Source organism: Lutjanus erythropterus, chromosome 19 (assembly GCF_056507025.1).
Source record: "Lutjanus erythropterus isolate fLutEry1 chromosome 19, fLutEry1.hap2, whole genome shotgun sequence".
Taxonomy (NCBI): domain Eukaryota; kingdom Metazoa; phylum Chordata; class Actinopteri; order Lutjaniformes; family Lutjanidae; genus Lutjanus; species Lutjanus erythropterus.
Window position 1 is genome coordinate 32,387,111 of NC_139335.1, and position 17,936 is coordinate 32,405,046.

General features: G+C 38.3%; 1 protein-coding gene and 1 non-coding gene across 2 annotated transcripts in view; both read right to left on the minus strand.

Annotated features, from left to right (window-relative positions):
• carm1 (coactivator-associated arginine methyltransferase 1) overlaps positions 1-13,775 on the minus strand; it is a 30,393-nt gene extending 16,618 nt beyond the window's left edge. Inside the window, exons 1-2 of the mRNA XM_084743392.1 lie at positions 13,377-13,775; positions 1,822-1,947 (exon numbers count right to left, since the gene is read on the minus strand). Of these exons, the coding sequence (XP_084599518.1) occupies positions 1,822-1,947; positions 13,377-13,518 (268 nt within the window). The 5' untranslated portion in view covers positions 13,519-13,775. The remainder of the gene's footprint in view (positions 1-1,821; positions 1,948-13,376) is intronic.
• A 2,528-nt stretch (positions 13,776-16,303) lies between these two features.
• On the minus strand, positions 16,304-16,375 carry trnae-uuc (transfer RNA glutamic acid (anticodon UUC)). The gene has a single exon. It is a non-coding gene; the product is annotated as a tRNA-Glu (tRNA).
• Positions 16,376-17,936: the final 1,561 nt, after the last annotated feature.

Sequence of the window (17,936 nt, forward strand, 5' to 3'; positions counted from 1 at the left end):
ACACACAGTGCAGCCAGATGTTACAACCCACACTGTATGAGTCAACTGCCTGGGATGTAAATCCAGAGCTCATTATTATATTATCATGTGTTCGCCGTGCATGGTCCAAACATCAAGCCATGACCTGAGTGCTCACTGTACACGTGAAATACAACGGCTTCCCTGCATATCTAACTCAAAGGCAGCCTGCTTTTGTATTTCTGACTGCTGCCTTTGTTGAAAACTGTAGGCCGAATGGCTTTTTTAAGTCATCACTCATGCATTCGAAACTTCTGCAAGATTGACGCACTTGTGAGGCAAACATATGTGCGTCTGTAATTAGGGCTGCACAATTAATTGAAATTGTAACAAAATTGCAAAATGGCTTTCTGCAATTTTCAAATTGTATTAGGTGCTGTATTTGTTAAAAGTAAAATGTGTTTCAAGAAAACTTCGAAATGAATGACCGTGGTGAGGCAGCGATGTCCTATCCTACAGAACAGAGATTCTACAGACTTCAAAAAAATATCTTCATTTGGTACAAATACTTGCATTAAAAAAAATTATAAATAAATCACACCATTATCAATTTAACACGTTTTTCAATCACAATGAGAATAAGGATGCAAAAACTATCATTACCTCTAATATCGCAAATCATATTGCTATTGCAATATCAGTCAAAATAATCACAATAAAATATTTTTTCAGAACTGTTCTGCTCTATTTGTAATGAAATCTTAATCAGTTTACATTATAGCTGCACAATCCCAGTACAATGGCAAAACCAGAACCAAATTGCAATTTTTTGAAAAAGAAAAAAATGTGTGAGAAAACAGCATTATACAGTGCTGCAGAGATGTCCTGACCTACAAATCTTGAAAGATGAAAGAAAACATGATTGTTTGGTACAGACCTCAATAAATATCACATCATCACAATTTTATTTATTTAGATATATTTTTTATTTTTAAAATTGTAATGCAAAACTCATCATATCCACTAATCGCATCACATATCGCAAATTCAGTCAGAATAATCGCAATATGACTTATTTTACAAAATCCTGTAGTGCTACTTTACGTTTAAAAAGTAAGTAGGACTGGACATCAAACCTCTTTAGACACTGAGTGCTGAGATACTTGATAGATCACCATGATTAAAAAGTCAAATGCTGTTAAACTGCTAGCTAGTGAAGCTGTTAGTTAGTTAGAGTGTGTGGATATGCAAATTAACCTATAGGCCGAAAATGTGTGATCAGTTCAATATATTCTTTGTGGTTAACTAATTAACAGTTAAGTTAGTAGAGCCCCATATACACCTGCCCACCAAGTCTGGTTACAATTGCTAAGTTGTGATTGAGCAATTAGTGTTCAGGGGATGGTTTAAGCACACGGCCAATTGATTCATTGGAGTAGAAGGTTGTTTGTGTATTTTAGTGAGGAGCGAGAGTCATTACATCTGCTCCACACTCCATGGAAAGTGTACCAAGTGTGTAGGAAGGAAAAGGCTCACTGCTTACATAACAAACTTGGCCTCTTGGCTCACTCAGAGGTTACAAGCAGACAAAACAAAGCCAATGTGATCAATCAAGATTTAAAGATGGCTGCTGAGGAACATGCATACAAATTCCCAAATTCTAAATTTCCACATTAATGAGTTCTTTTTTTCATTTTTCCAATGCTTGATTGCACACCATTACTTCTTTATTGGTAGTCGCAAATTTAGCAGCATTTTTTACCTGGAATGGTTGAACTCATTTTAGCTTCTCCCTGGGATGTGTGTTATTTACATATAGCATGTAACAGTCTTATTGTAGGCTGCCAGTGTGTTTGTGTGTACCTGCAGGTGAGGAGAACTGCAGCAGGACGCTGTTGCAGCCCAGTGTGATGATGAATGACTGCTTCCCCACGCGGCTGCACTCTGTCTCCCTGGAAACCGAACACTTGAACACACTCGCCTCCTCTCCTGCAAAGAAAGCAAAGGGATGGAAAGAGTTAGGAAAACATGAGACATACTTGCATACAGCCGCTGACTTCCTATTGGATGAATCTGATGAGGCTCCTCAGGAGCAAGTTCGAATGAGCAGCACAAAACAGGTGCATTAGAAAATACACATTTTCTTGCTGTAAGTCACATGTGTGGCCTGACATTTCAAATTCAGATTCAACACAACACCGAATACAAAAGAGTGTTGGCTCTATCCCCCTCCACTGCTCACACAGGATGTCCACAAATGCTGGTCTCTTTTTTAAGAGCTTGAAAAATGGAACATAAACAGCAATCATTATACCATGGTCTGGGTGAAAACTCTCTTCTGATTGGCCAGCAGGTGTGCATTAACAACTTAACGAACACGTTACGCAACGCAGGTTTAATCACCATTCGAAATTTATCTACTACCCAACTTGTAACCATAGCAGCATTAAAGAGCAAAGTTCTAAAAATCTCACATTACTTCCTAACTGATTGGTTCAGTTTTCCTAAATGAGGACGTCCTAACCTGCTCCATGTGTCAGCCAACAGGCTGAGTAACGTGTCACTTGCTTGAAAAACCTCTCACCCTGGCTCTATTTCAGCAAAGTTTCACACACCTCCAACCTATTTTATCTGGTTAAAATTGACGTTTGTGTTTCCCCTCAACACAGCAGGCAAAGTGAGGACAAGACACTAATTAACAAGACTGAGAAGAAATGACACCTTTTAAATCATCCACAGCAGCTTTTTCTTTTAGGAATATCCTCAAAAATGACAGGGTTTGGAAGGAAGAAAGGGAACTTTTGGGATATACAAATAAGTAAACTTTCCTCCAACTATATAACAAGGCAGATTTAAGAAAATTACATTAGTTATGAATAAATAACACTTAATTTACTCATCTACAAAGGGAGGAATCTTAAGTGTGTTGCAGAGACACCGTTCCTAAATGTGGACAGTTTGTTCGCTCACATCACTTCTACTTAGGAAGCCGTGTTACTTTCACCAAAAAATCTGCAAATGCTTTAATTTCATATTGTTGGCAAAGGGCCTTTGTATAAGCAGGATAATCAACTTGTAGGTGTGCATTTAATGATTTGAAGACACTTCGCGCCTTCAGCACACTTCACACTCACCTACTCATTGATTCTCCCTTACCTATACAAATACTAGCTTCTGGGTTTTTTTTTAATACAACTGTCCTGCAAAGGTCTAGGTGAGGGTTTTCCACATGTACTGATGATATCTGTCTTACATTTACATATGTTTGCATATATTTCTACATTATGTCTGCACAAGACAGCACCCATACAACCAGAATATCTAGTTACAGTAATGACAAAAGGCTTAAAGATACAGGTAGCTTTACAAAAAAAGACTTTACTAAAACAGCTGCTCATTGTAGTTTTTATCAAATGTTACTAAATCGGGAAGAAACTACATTTGGTGGGGACTATTTTTGGGCTATTTGTGAATTAATCCACATTGGAAGCATCAAATGTGAGAGGAGCACACACAAAATGAGTCTTTCTGGCAGTAGGGTGCTGTGTGTGGGATTGAATAAAAATAAACTACAGTGTGTGTGTTCATGGTAATGAAGGAACATGTCACCCAGTGCAACAGTGTGGATCACTGATGTGTTTTAATGGTTTTTGGACAACAATGGAGCTGAAGAAGATACATCAGACTCTGGATATGTGGATAATTGTTTCTAGGCTATAATCATTGTTTAAGAATGTAAATACAGTAAACCTATCCTTCAAATAGCAGATCTGTCTTTTTATTTGCAGTCCACAGTCTCTATCTTGCACACAGGCTGTGTAGCATGTGTTTGCATATGATGAAATCACAGGGCGAGTGTTCAGCATCAAAGACTAAGATTCAGCCCTGAATGCTCCAGTCATCCATTTCAACTGGGAGAAAAACTAAAGATGCTGTCCGTAGTGCTCCTGCTCATCACCATGACTCTGTTTATGCTTCCCATGCTTATTCTGTGAATTCAAGCTCATCTAATATTCAAACATCTGTCACTTTGTAGTAATTTATTTCAGTTCCTATCTGATTCAGATACCTGAATTTGGATATCTACCATTACCAGAGCTCTTTTTCTTGATTACTATGATTACTACTACTATTATTATCATTATTAATATTATCACTATTATTATTGTGTAGTGTGAGGTTACATGAGGCTGAAACTGAACTTCCGCTCAGTGGTGAAATCTGTGGTGAAATGTTCTGTGTCAGTTGATGCTGATGGGCTATGTCTGGCTTTTAAAATGTCAGAAGTTTTAAAAAAAAATGTTGCTCATTGTTTCCCAAAGTCACTTTTTACGTAATGTTCATTTTGTTCAACTTATCTGTAACCGGTTTCATTAAGATAACCTAAATAGGGAGACACTGACATCTTTGGAAGAGTCTCTTTCCTTCCTGTGCCTGGCAGGTAGCTGACAGTTAACAGTGAAATGTAAATCAGCCACTGATATGGAAGCACACGACTCCCTCCATGTAAAACAATGATAAAACTGAATGTCTGAGGGTTTTGTATGTTGGGATATTTCAGGAAGTTGGTTTCAACAGTGCAAGAATGAATAATGTCTGTGTGCTGACATCAGCAGAGGAAACAACTGGCACAAGCTTCAAAACATCAATGTTATTATTGCGAGAGTGGGAGATTGAAGGGGTCATAATGTAACACAGAATTCCCTCTCTCTCCCCAGGAGAAACTTTCTGGTCATGCAACAGGCCCAGTAAATGCTGGCAAAGCGGCCTGACCTAATCCAGCAACTACTAAGGGATTAAGAGCAGCACTTCAGATTTAGAGAGATGAATCTTCTGGGAAAGAAGCCAGTCACCTCAGTTCTCTTATTAACCACTTATGCTGTTGACTGAGTGAAGGGAGGCAACAATGTGAGAAAACATCCATCTCAATACAAACAGTTAGACTTGCACCGATTAATCGGCAATGCTTGGAATCGGGCCGGTTTTCACGTGACTGGCCTTGACCGGTGACCGGCCGGTCAGCGTCACAAATCCGGTTCTGTGTCCGTCATTGTCACACAGATGTTCTGCACGATGGTCACGTCATGCGCGCAGCAGACAAACTGACCGTGACGTCAACACAGCGCTGATAACAGCTACACACTCTGACACACGTCTGCTTGAAGATGGTGTCAGAGATAGATTCCAAGAACAAGATAAAGAGAAGACAGTCCACAACGAGACAGAGCAGCTGACAATGTCGCAAAACAGCCGTAAACTTTGTAGCTCTTCAGGCTAATGCTAGCAAGCTAGCAGCAGACTGCTGTTCACAGAGGGACAGTTAAAATCTCACCTCCTGTTCTGGCTGAAGAATAAACAACCTGTGTTGATGTGTCTCCTCAAACATTTTCTCATCCAGACTCCTTTAACTTCTGTGTCTGTTTTTCTCACGGCAAAGTTTTACTTCAAACTGTTGCACCGCGTTAGTCTCTGGTTTGTTTACATCCGCTTCCACAAAAGATCACGTGATATCGCGTCCCACGAAATCCCGCGAGATTATCTCGCGAGATCACGTTCACCCAATTCATAATCTTAATATAAAATTATAATAAGGCCTGGTTGTAATCTGGATGATTTTGGAGAAAGTATTAAATGAATTTTTAATAGTCAGTGTCTTATTATGAACATATTTACAAGAAAAGTTGCAAAAATGTTTGTGAATGCTGTCTATTACAGTTCTTAGAAAGACTGAAAATCAGAACCGGCCAAAATCGGAATCGGTAACTCAGACCCCTCAAAAATCGGAAATCGGAATCGGCTAAGAAAGTTGAAATCGGTGCAAGTCTACAAACAGTGCGACCCAGGACTACTGGCAGGCCATTTTTTGCAGGTAGATGTGTTCATCTTAAAACAGATATTTAATCTCATTAGCTCAAGGTAGAAATGAGATGACAAACCTTCAACTAAGGAACAATTTCCCTCAGGACTCTAAATGATCTAAATAATCGTAAAAATAAGATCATTAAAATAATATATCTATATTAGGGCTGCATGATAATGACAAAAGTCAAATTGCACTTATTTTGACTGAAATTGCAATAGCAATATGGGACACAATTAGTGGGAATTATTATTTCAGCATCACAATTGTCATTTTCACTAAAACAAAAGGATTAAAATCATGATGATGTGACATTTGTTGAGGTCTGTGCCAAACCAACATGTTTTCTTACACCTGGAAAACAAGATTTTTAGGCCAGGACATCTCTGCAGCACTACATTACTTCATGATAATGCTGATTTGTTACACATTGTTAATATATGAGAAAACTGTAGGGGTTCTGCAATTTGAATATTGCACTTAAGCCATATTGCAATTACTATCAAATTTAACTGCAGCCGTAGCTCATATCGATAAAGCTGTTGACAGAGGCTAGGAAGAGAGGAATGGAAGTCAAACATAATTATAACAGAACAAATTAGAACAGAAGTTATGTCAGGGCACATTTCATCTAGAAGCAGGTCTAGAACGTACTCTTTATAATAGTATTACTTAGAGAGGTTCAACAATTCCCATCATGAGCGAGCAGTTTGTGACATTGACGAGGAAAACTGACAGAAAGCCTGAGCAGATATTTAAGGAAGAAATATTCCACTACATTTTTTCCTGCCAAACACCTGAACTTTGCATATAGGCCAGAGGATTCATCCAATACCAGAGTTAAAAGAAAAAAAAAATCTGCTCAGTCATCGTTTTGTTTACCCCACAACCCCAAAACAGCTCAGTTCACAATCACAAAAGCAAGGCAACTCAAAAAGTCTGTTCTGGATTTATTGTGGATTCTAGGCCTAAGATTTATTTTAGTCAAGTCAGATTTGGCCATCCACTATGAATTAGAAAATCACAACAACCCTATAAAAGGGCTACTCCTTTAGGTTACGTTTAAGGGGTACAGTGGAATGTTTCATGTTACTACCTGCTTGTACTAATAAACAGAACTCTCCCTCATCCTGACTCTGCCTGCGAGCCACGGGACCCAAACACCATAACTGCAGCGAACTGTGGTCACTGGCAGACCAGTCTGCGTTTTTCTACTAAAAGACTGCTGGTGTTTCAAGTCGCAAGATCCAGAGTGAATGAGGCGGAGGCTACGTGACTTTCACCCATGTGGTACTGCAATTCTGGGCAAAACTGATCCAATCCTGGGACAGTATTGTACTTGTGATTCTGTAAATCTGGAGACTGTTGAGCAGCAGAAAGAATGCGTTGTGGTGTCTCGTGAGGTTGTGGTGGTTGCTTCCCAGCTCCTGTGGGTGGCTTGGCTACAGCGCAGGATTTTATTATTATGGTTATCACGACAGCACTATGAAGAAAGGTTCAAATCCATGCAGCAAAGGACAAGATAACCAGAAATTTATTCCATTTGATCATGTCAAGCTGCAAAAATGTTGGATCTTAACCTGACACACCAGATTGTTTTGCTGCACAGAACTGTCCTTAGAAACTGTTTGGACAAGGGCAGGCACTTTCCAAAAACACTTGGCAGGTGACTGGATAAAACATCTGTCTATCAAGTCCAACAAAGGCTATCACCCATTAAGATCAGACCAATGCCTTTATGGACACTTCTCGTTGTCAACAAAGCTGCACCTGTAGGTGCCAGTAGTCTCTCCTAGGACGCTGATTGGCTGCACTCCTTTTGGTGCAGACACAAACGTATAACTTGAAGCCTGGCAAATTGAATTCTCTCGTCTCTGGAATCCATTTCCCCTAATACAACCATCATAATATTTTTGTTAGAGCCACCCTGCCTGTAAAAGGCCCATGTCTTTCAGACTCCAGCCCTCCAGTTTGTGATGGAGCAGATAATCCAATGACATCATCATGGGTTATATTCTCAGACTAGATGAAGCTCCTTCAGAGGTACAGAAGACGTTATTCAGCTGCTATCATAGGCTGAGTAGAACTAACCAGGACAAGTAAACTGACCTAGAAGTGGAAAATCAGCACACTTCCCTTTTGATGACTAAGCAAGATATTTTCTCAGTTCTGATAAAAACACAGGAGTTAAATAAAATGAAAAAAGCGCAAGTTCTACAGCTTTCACATACATACACACACACCGCTGACATGTCTCTCTTCCTCATCTTACTTCTGCAATTCAGAGAGAGAGGAGCCAGAAGCTGTCTGTCCTGACAATATTTTGAACCTTGACTATATGGGTTTGTGCAGCTGTCATGTTTGAACAGGATCAACTTACTTTTCACTACATTGTTTCATTACTGTTTTTCTGTATCAAACTGTGACTGTCACAGCTCAGCTGTCACACAGACAAACAGATGCTAGGATTAGTTCTGGTGCTCTACATCATCAATATACATGTACATGACTGGACAGAACGCAGCAAGAGTAACTGTGTTAGCTTGCTGCGGACAGCTTTATATGAGCCTAAATACACACTGTGGACTGAAAGAAATTCAGACCTGAACATGATAGAGAAGCAGCAGCACAAGCTATAGTGTCAGTATATCGTCAGTGTGCCATTACAGCAATGAGTTACAAACTTTTGTTAATATCAAGGATCTCAAACTAACAGTGACTTTGATACCAATTCATGCCCACTCATTTAGCCATATACTCTGACTGACTATTCAACTAAAATGGAAGGACACACACACACAGAATTTATTTTGACAACCTCATGAAACAAATAAGATTAATGTCAAATATGAGTCATTAAAGCTGAAAATTTTCACTAAAGTGAAGTTTCATATCAGTCAACACCGATAACTGACCCCTCATTAAGCTCCTCCTGCGAAAAGCAACTGCCCAATCACAGCTTAGCAACTGTAACTAGGGCACTACAGGCCTATCAAGTTAGCATTTCTCTCCATGTTGAAGCAGCATGCACGGGGCTCTGAGACCAGCAGTAATCTGTGTTTCAATAGTCTGGACAGTGGCATCTTTTTTGTAGTCTTTCAAAAATGTCAACCACGAGCACAACTGTGAGGTTTGGATTAAACTTTGTCTTCATCTGCTCTAACGTAAACTGTAAACTCTGGCATGTCCAGCTAACTAATGCTAGCTTACCAACAGCAATAATGTTATGTAATCTGTCAATAATTTAATTAGTTTTTTGGTCTAGAATATGTCAGAAATTGGCAAAAATGTTGCAAAGTATCTCCCAAAACTCAAGGTTAGGTCATTAAATGTTTTCCCTACAACCCAAAGATATTAAGTTTACTGTCTGAGAGTAAATAAACCAGAAAATATTCACATTTAAGAAGCTGAAAGCAGAGAATTTGGACTTTTTTCTTTTAAAAAAACAAAAAAAACAAAACAAAAAAAAACCCTTAATCTATTATCAAAATAGTTTGTGATTAACTTAGTAATCAATTAAAAATCAATTATTCATTTAATTGTTGCAGCTCTACATACGTGCACAGCTATTAAGGAATGTTACGTTTAATACACTTTCACAGGGTTATTGTTTAAAATGTGTCAGGTGGAAACATTAAAAAGGTTTCTGGAGGTAGATTTCTCAGCTGACTCAAGGAGTTTAAGCATTATCTTATATTAGCCAGCTACACGTACGAAATCTACTATTGAGAGTCATCATTTTATCTAACAAAATACACAGTAGTCACTTGAAAACAAAAAGCTGCTTTTGTTTACTTCGCTGTGGAATCAAAGGCTGAGTGCTTCAACAAATACTCCCAGAGTCAATGTTAAATCTGCCAGTGTTGTATAGAGAGAAGAGGGTGACACTCAGGACTAATATCATCCAACAAGCCTTCACCTTGGTCATGTCTGGCAGAAAATCACAGAAAATCCATCCAAGTGGGGAAGTAGCTAAGGTCATAAATTAAGTTTGTTATATTACTGGTCTTGGTCAGGATGATATTCTTGCACAGTTTACACATAACAGTGTTCTGACAGTTGTCCGTCCGTCCATCAGTCCATCTATTTTCTTCCACTAGTCCAGTCTGGTGATGGTGGCAGCAGGCTAAACATGGTATTCGAGACATCCCTTTCCCCAGCTACTCTGTCCAGATGCTGCCAGGAGGTCCTGAGGTGTTCCCAAGCTAGATGAGATATGCAATCCCTCCAAGTTCTGCATCTCCTCCCAGCTGGACATGCCCGTGACACCTCCAAAGGGAGGTGTCCAAGAGGCATCCTAATCAGATATCTGAACCACCTTAGCTGGCTCCTTTCGAGGCGAAGGAGCAGCAGTTCTGCTCCAAGCTTCCTCATCGTCTGATAGTTGTTGACCTGTGGATCTGACCCATCCTCTTTTATTTGCAACTTCTTCTCTGTCTGCACTCATTCTCTCACTCCACACTGTTTCTGTGGGTTTCACATGTCACCAGTGCAACTAAACAACACACTTGAAAATGACTGGCTGTTTGCCTGTCTCATAGGCTGTACACGCTGCAAGGCTTATTCATTATGTGCTTTCATTACTTTCATTATTAGTTTGCATTTAACGCAATTAACTGAAACTAACATTATACAATTACAATTTAGTAATGGCTATTGATAAATTGTCTATCGCCGAAAAACATTACTATCACTTTATCACACAGACTTAAACAGACTTCAAGTCACAGACTTCACATTTGAAAAAACATCAATATGAATTGAAATAACAGAGGCCTCTGAAAAAAGCTACATTGCCGCACTGCTGTATGATAAATAACAGGCTTAAAATAAATAATAGAATGAATGAATAAAAACTCAAGTTCAATATATATTTTTTGGTTTGTTAAAAAGTAAAATGAGCTCTTCTCCGTCATTTGAACTATGTCGGGATGAGATGTATTCACATTTCTCTGAGCTACATTCACAACAAATCTTTCTGTCACATGCGCTGTCAATTGCTGTTGTGAATTTGGAAAACTTCAATGCCGGGAAATGTCTTGTGTAATATAAGTTGTTACTATAACGACACTGTGAGCTGTCATGTCTTAGCTGTGGCATAAGTGTGGGAAGGGTTTTTATTCTGGTGATTTCAAGGTTTTGTGTTTCTTGCATTTTGAAATGTTTAAAAATGTAAGATAAATGTAGTTAAAGTAAATGTCCCCTTGTTTTCAATATGGTGAAACATTTTAGCATATATAGAAAATGGAAATGAATAAATCTTGCTGCACCCTTGGCCCATCTTTAAAGGCACCCCAGGGTGCCATGGAACTCAGTTTAAGAAGCAGTGGATTAGAGCCCACTGACTCTCAGCACATGCAGGGGAGCTCTAAATGGGCAATATGACAGTGAAATGATAAGTAATTAAATCTTTTGCAGGGATTTTATGTTATATAAGCAGAGCTAAAGTTAGAGGAGAAAGCACAAAACTACAAGACGCTGCACAAAAACAGGTGGCCTCTACTGCTAACAGAGTTCTGCACTGATTTTGCAGTGATCTCCTATAACTCAGTTCAACTCAGACATAAAAAACAGTCAAAATTAGGACTGCACGATATGGTAAAAAACAAGCTATTTTGCAACTATTTTGATTGAAATTGCATTATATAATACAAATAGTGGGAATGATCATTTTGGCGTTACAATTTTCATCTTCACTGGAAAAAAAATTAAACTGATGATGTGACAATGTGATCTGTAACAAACAAACATGGTTTTTACACATGGACAATAGGATTTTAAGGCCACAGCATCTCAGCAGCACTACAGTACTTCATTATAAAGCTGTTTTGTCACACATTTTTCCTTGTTCAAAAAACTGTGATTTGGTTCTGGCCCAGTGATTTGGAAACTGCCTTGGCCATATTGGGATTATGATAATATTACAATTGATTGTTCAGCCCCAGTCAAAATCAATGCAGATGAACCATGGAAATTTTATTCCAAGCATTCTTCTTCTTTATCAAAACCTAATGCCTATGTTACCCACAATGCAACTCCACTACAAAGGTGTTGTAAGCGCACTTGTTTTTTACTTAACACCCCAATAGTTCATCACACTCCCTCTGAAAGGACAAAGGCTTTAATTTGCCCAAGCTTTGCAATCAAACACGGATGTGTAAACTTAGTTCCCTTTTAAAGCAAATACTAACTTGTGTGATATACTTAGTGACTTTTTATGCTTGATGTCTTCCTAACAAATACCGTTATTGATATTGTATGCTGTTTACCCTTTAGCAATCAACATGTTTATTTCCAATACAAGAAAAAAAATCTTTTCACTCGCCTAGTGGTAGATAATTCATATTCACGTTAATATCATTTTCAGTGGCAACCATGTCCAAATCTTAACCATACACTCTTTGTAAAATTTAGGTAATTCTTAGTGGCGACTTTACACAACATGTGACTGCCCATCATCTGCATTCCTACTGGAATCATACTTCTTTGTTTTTTTTTTCCACGTCCTAAATTCCCACAGGACTGAATTAAACTTCATCTTTAATGAGGGCTGAAAGAGATGCGTTAATGCACAGTTGCTCAGGGTCTACAAAGGATCTCCGCCTGCTTTTCTTTAACTTGAGCATCACAGCAGAAGGAGGCCTGCGCGGCTGTTCCTTTTCAGCGGGACATCCCATTGAATAAGAAAAGCTGCGGAGAAGCGGAGCGCCTCTGACGCTGCCTCCTCACAGGAGGGAAGTAGGCGGCGGGGACCCGACTATTGTTCCAATGAGAACAAAGATGAATGCATAAGTAATGAGGGCCCGGTCTCGCTACGCCACCCAAAACGCTATTAATGCTTTTCACCAACAAAAAAGTAAAATCTTTGAAAGTTGTGGTGTTTACTGCTGTATGACTGTCCCGGCTGCGGGCAGGATGCGGGGCTGTAGGTGAGCGGCGGCAGCCGGCTGGACCGCGGTGCACGGCGGCGGGTCAGGACTGATGCCCTCTGCTCTGAGCCCCGAAACAACACACACAAGCTAAACAATCAAATAAGATTACCGAAGTCTATGGGGACAAACCGATAACGATTCATTTACAAAATGACTGGACATAATAGTGTTACCAAATAAAAATTAGTGTAACATGAAGAGCAGAAGATGTTAGAAAGCGTAATACACGTTAGCGCATCACTGCTGGACCCGGGCTCGTGGCATTGTTTAACTAGCATTAAACTACTTAGCTGCCCCGCTTATTGATGGGACTAACTAAGCTAACGTTGTATGTGTTGCGTTATATGTTAGTCGAGGTCTTCACGCCGATTAACTTAGGAGAAAGCTGAAAGGTTCAAGTTAACTACCCCTAAGACCCAACGTTACGACGAAAAATGTGGACTTTTAAGGGCTCCCTCGTGATAAGCAGGGGGAGGCGACGTGGTCTCAAGATGGGTTAGCTTCTTCGCGGCTAACGCTACATGTAGCCAGATTAGCCGTGTAAGCATTAGCACTGCATAGCATTAGCATTGGCAGTTAAGACAGGCCGAACATCCGAGGAGCAGCTCCACGAAAGGTCAACTCACCATTGGAGAGATTGATGAGGGCAGCGTCTTGTGTGCTTTTCACTTCTAACCGCAGGGGCTGTTGCTCCGAGTGTCGCTGGATGTCTCCGTTCGCGTCTCCGATGGAGAGGAGCCGCACGCCGGGGAACACCGAGACCGCCATCTTCGATCTGGAAGTAGAGACAGGTCGGTGGCGCTCACATCCAACCACGCACTGCTCTCTGCTGGAGGCAGCCTGGGCATCAACATGAAAAGCCGCTCCAGTAGCGCCGCCTAGAGGGTCATGTCAGGTATTGCGTAAACACAGATGGCATACGTCATGACTTAATAATATTATCGAGGAGCTGTCATTAATTTTCATTTAACAGGCTCCTGGAATTTTATGAAAGGTTTCTTTCCCCACATGTAGTTATTTATTATTCTATAATTTATGTTTATTTATTTATTATTATTATTTTTATTGAGTTTCTTGATAACGCTTCAATTTCCAGGTCGCATAATTTCATGGAACATAGGTGGTAATTACCAAGCAACACATTTAAAATTTCTTACAAATTACCTACAAACTACCTCAAATTACCACCAAATTTCACTTGCGAACACTTGCAAAACATCACAGACTTTTGGGAGTAACTTGTGGATAATTACAAAGAAATTTGAAATATATTGCTTTGTAATTACCACCAATTACATGAAACCAGCACTTGCTAAATTGTTGCATGATTAACCATGAAATTTGGGGTAGTTTTGAGATAAGTTGCGGGTACTTTTCAAATATATTACTTGATAATTACCACCTATTTACCATGAAATTATGGGACCTGGAAATGGAAGTATTACATTTTTCTTTATTATGTTTTACATGTATGTTCATTATTTATAATTCATTTATATGTTTTATATCTGATTAACCTGTTTGTAATGTTGTAAAAAAGTAATAATAATTAATAAATAGTAATTTCACAGAAGACTATTCACATATTTCCTCACCACAAATTCAATTTTATTCACCTCCAGTGTTGTCCATTGATGTGTAAAAAATATCAGAAATGTGTATCTTAAAACCTAGACTAATAAAAACCAACATATAGCCTAGTCTTACATGTACAGTGTATGTGAGATATGATAAGATATAACATATTCCTTTACTAGTCCCACAACGGGGGAATTTTCAGTGTTACAGCGGCAAGGTAGCTAGCAAAAATATAAATAACCATCGATAAAAACAATAAATTTTAAACAAGCAATATAAACAAGATGAAATATACAAAATACGAATAATTTAAACAAGATGGTATATAAATATAGGAACAGTATATAAAATATAAACAGAGTCAACAGTTGAACACCATTGCGCAAAGGAAACACTGATATTGCACATTGAATGAAAATTCACCTGTGTGAAATACTGCACATTATGAAGTGACATTACTATAAGTACTATTATTCTACAATTAACATTACAGTGCAGTCAGTTTGTCAGTTTTAGTAAGTATGTGGTCTATTGGTAGCAGGGATGGAAGTTACTAATTACAAATACTCAAATTTTTGTAATTAAGTAGTTATTTGGATACTTACTTGGGTAAATTTCCAAGTCTGTGCTTTTACTTGTACTTAAGTATTTATTACACCATGGCATCTATTTAGTTTCTTTCAAAATTTCTTTCAAAGTTACTTTCAAAATCAGAACTGAGTACTGAGTACAAGTTGAATTAATATCCAAACCTTTCATCAGCATGTTTGATGCAGATCAGGTGATCTGATCACAAACAGACCAGTGAAAACCAGGACATATGGATGAAAAATTAATATTTAATCTCTAGTCTACAGTTTAAATGTCAGTAACTGCACCTCATTCAATATTGGTTTGTCTGGAGGAACCATTAGATGCACAAGCAAACTAAAACTTAAAATGAGATCAAAATGACAAAATAATGTCTTCTATTGATAATGTATTAAACATCAGCGGTTAAAAGGGTAAAGTAATGCTTCAATTTCCAGGTCCCATAATTTCATGGTCAATAGGTGATAATTATCAAGAAATATATTTAAAATTTCTTAGAAATTACCCCCAAATTTCATGGTAAGTGTGTGATAATTTGCAAGTGCCATTTTTATACAAGTAGGTGGTAATTACCATTTCATTTTTATGAACTTTCTTTCAAATTAACCACAAATTTAATATGTTACTTGGTGATCACCATCCTCCACAAGAAAAAGGTTCTTGTTAAGAAATTTCAAATATATTACTCTGTAATTACCACCTATTACCCCTGAAATTATGGAACCAAAATAACTAATACTCTTTTTAAGACAAATACTTTGTACTTTTGCTTAAGTATTTTTCTGAAACCAGTACTTTTACTTGTAATTGAGTAATATTTTAATAATGTATTAGTGCTTGTACTTGAGTACAGATTTTCAGTACTCTTTCCACTACTGATTGGGAGCAGTGCTTGTTGTACAGTCTGACAGCTGCAGGAGGGAAGGACCTGCGATAATGTTTGTTCACACTTTGGGTGAAGCAGTCTGTCACCGAAGGAGCTCTCTAGTGATGTGATGGTGTCCTGCAGGGGGGTGGGAGTCACTCATGGATGACAGCTCAGCCATCATCCTCCTTTCTCCCACTTCCTCCACTGTGTCGAGGGGGTATCCCAGGACAGAGCGGGCCTTCCTGATCACTGTGTTCAGTCTCCTCTTGCTGCTTCCCCTGCAGACCACCCCATAAAAGGAGGCTAATGTCTGAGCACATAGTCTGCTCTGCCTTTCTTATTAGGTGCATCGGTCCACTTTATTATTTAGGTGAACAGCCAGGTACTTGTAAGATGTCACCATCACAGTGGCCACCAGCAAAGACTACATGCACCTGCAGAAACCCATCATCAAGTCTTTGGTTTTCCCCATGTGGATCTGGAAATGGTTCTAACCAAGTGTCTCTAAAGGGCACTTTCCCATACCGGGAGTTGAACCCAGGCCGCCTGGGTGAAAACCAGGAATCCTAACCGCTAGACCATATGGGAATGTTATACTAACTAATCTATTCAAATCCTGTTCTTCAGTAAATACTAATTCCACAATGTGAAAATACTCCACTGAATAAATACATTAATAAAGTACCTCAACTAAACATTATGAGCTGGTTCATCAAAACTTAAGAGTTTAAGTTGGGCTCAAAACTCAAAAATCAGATGCAAGTTGCCTTGAAATTTTGAATTTTCTGATCTTTTTCATTTTTACATTATAGGACATTTTAGCTTACTTATAAATGAGACAAATGAAGTTAATTTAGGCAGAATTAACAGGCTCCTGTTTTTATCTCTCATCAGTAAAACAATATACACATTTTAAATGCTTTATAAAAGGTGTGCTGCAAATATAAATCTTAAATTTACAGAATTTCTTCCAGTCTTTCATTTATTTGGTGATCCAAATAAAATATCCTGTGACCCACCTGTGGGTTACAACCCAGTCTCTGGTAAAGAGCAATACAGTCATAAAACATGGAAATCAGAAATGCTTTTAGTGTATAGCATATCCACCATAAAAAGAAAAACTTTCAAGCAGGAGGTAACCAAAACAAAATGATTGTGGTAATAGTTTAATCTGTGAAAATGATACACATACAGTAGCATCTTACACAGCAAGGTGCTACAAATGCAAGCAAAGCTATGTGCTGTATTAGGGTCAGCAGCTGGTAGTTTTGCTAACAGGTCATTATAAATTGTTTTTATTCATTGTAAAACATTTGCTGGATTCTTTATATTGTATTATGTGCACTTAAATGTAACAGGAATATATGTTTTCTGTTCAAAGAACTTTCCTAACTGTTCACTTTTCAGCATGTGATTGTAAGACAACACAGCAGCATTCATACAGTAATTGCTTTTTTATTTATGCTCTATTCCGCTCAAATAAAATGGACATCCTAAAGGCTTTATAAATTGTACTAGACACGGTCAGCTTGCCAGCAGTGAGCGCACATTTATGTTTCAAACACGGATCATGCAAAGCCTAATATATATTTTTATATTTATGTTACATCAGATAATGACAAATTAGAAAACTGAGTGACGAAAGGTCTTAAAATTTCACCTAAAAATATAATTTATGTGATCTTGTTTTACCAGAAAGTCGGGGACACATTACTTTTACCCAATTCCTCTGCAGTTTGCAGTGAAATAGTGTTTCATCAGTGGTATAGTTAATACTGTTAATATTTGTTAAAAATTAGGATGCAAAATTAATGTCAAAGACAGATGCAAACAACAAACAGGTGGTAACTTTTAATGGTGAATCATAACAGTGCACAGAGATTTTTGAACCAACTTATATCAACTCGTCAGGTTTCTATATCTCCTCTTTTCTCTACCAAAGGTTTATATACATTACATTTGCCTATGGGAGGAACAAAATTAATGGGTACAGATATTTAAAGGCTCCTGTTTTTCCAAAATAAATGACATCGATCAATAACTCAGAAACAGCTGTTGGTAAATACAGTTCTTTTGAATCGTGTCTCTTGCTCACTGTTGCGAGAGGAAACCCCAATGCAACTCACACATTGCACAGATTGGATATGTA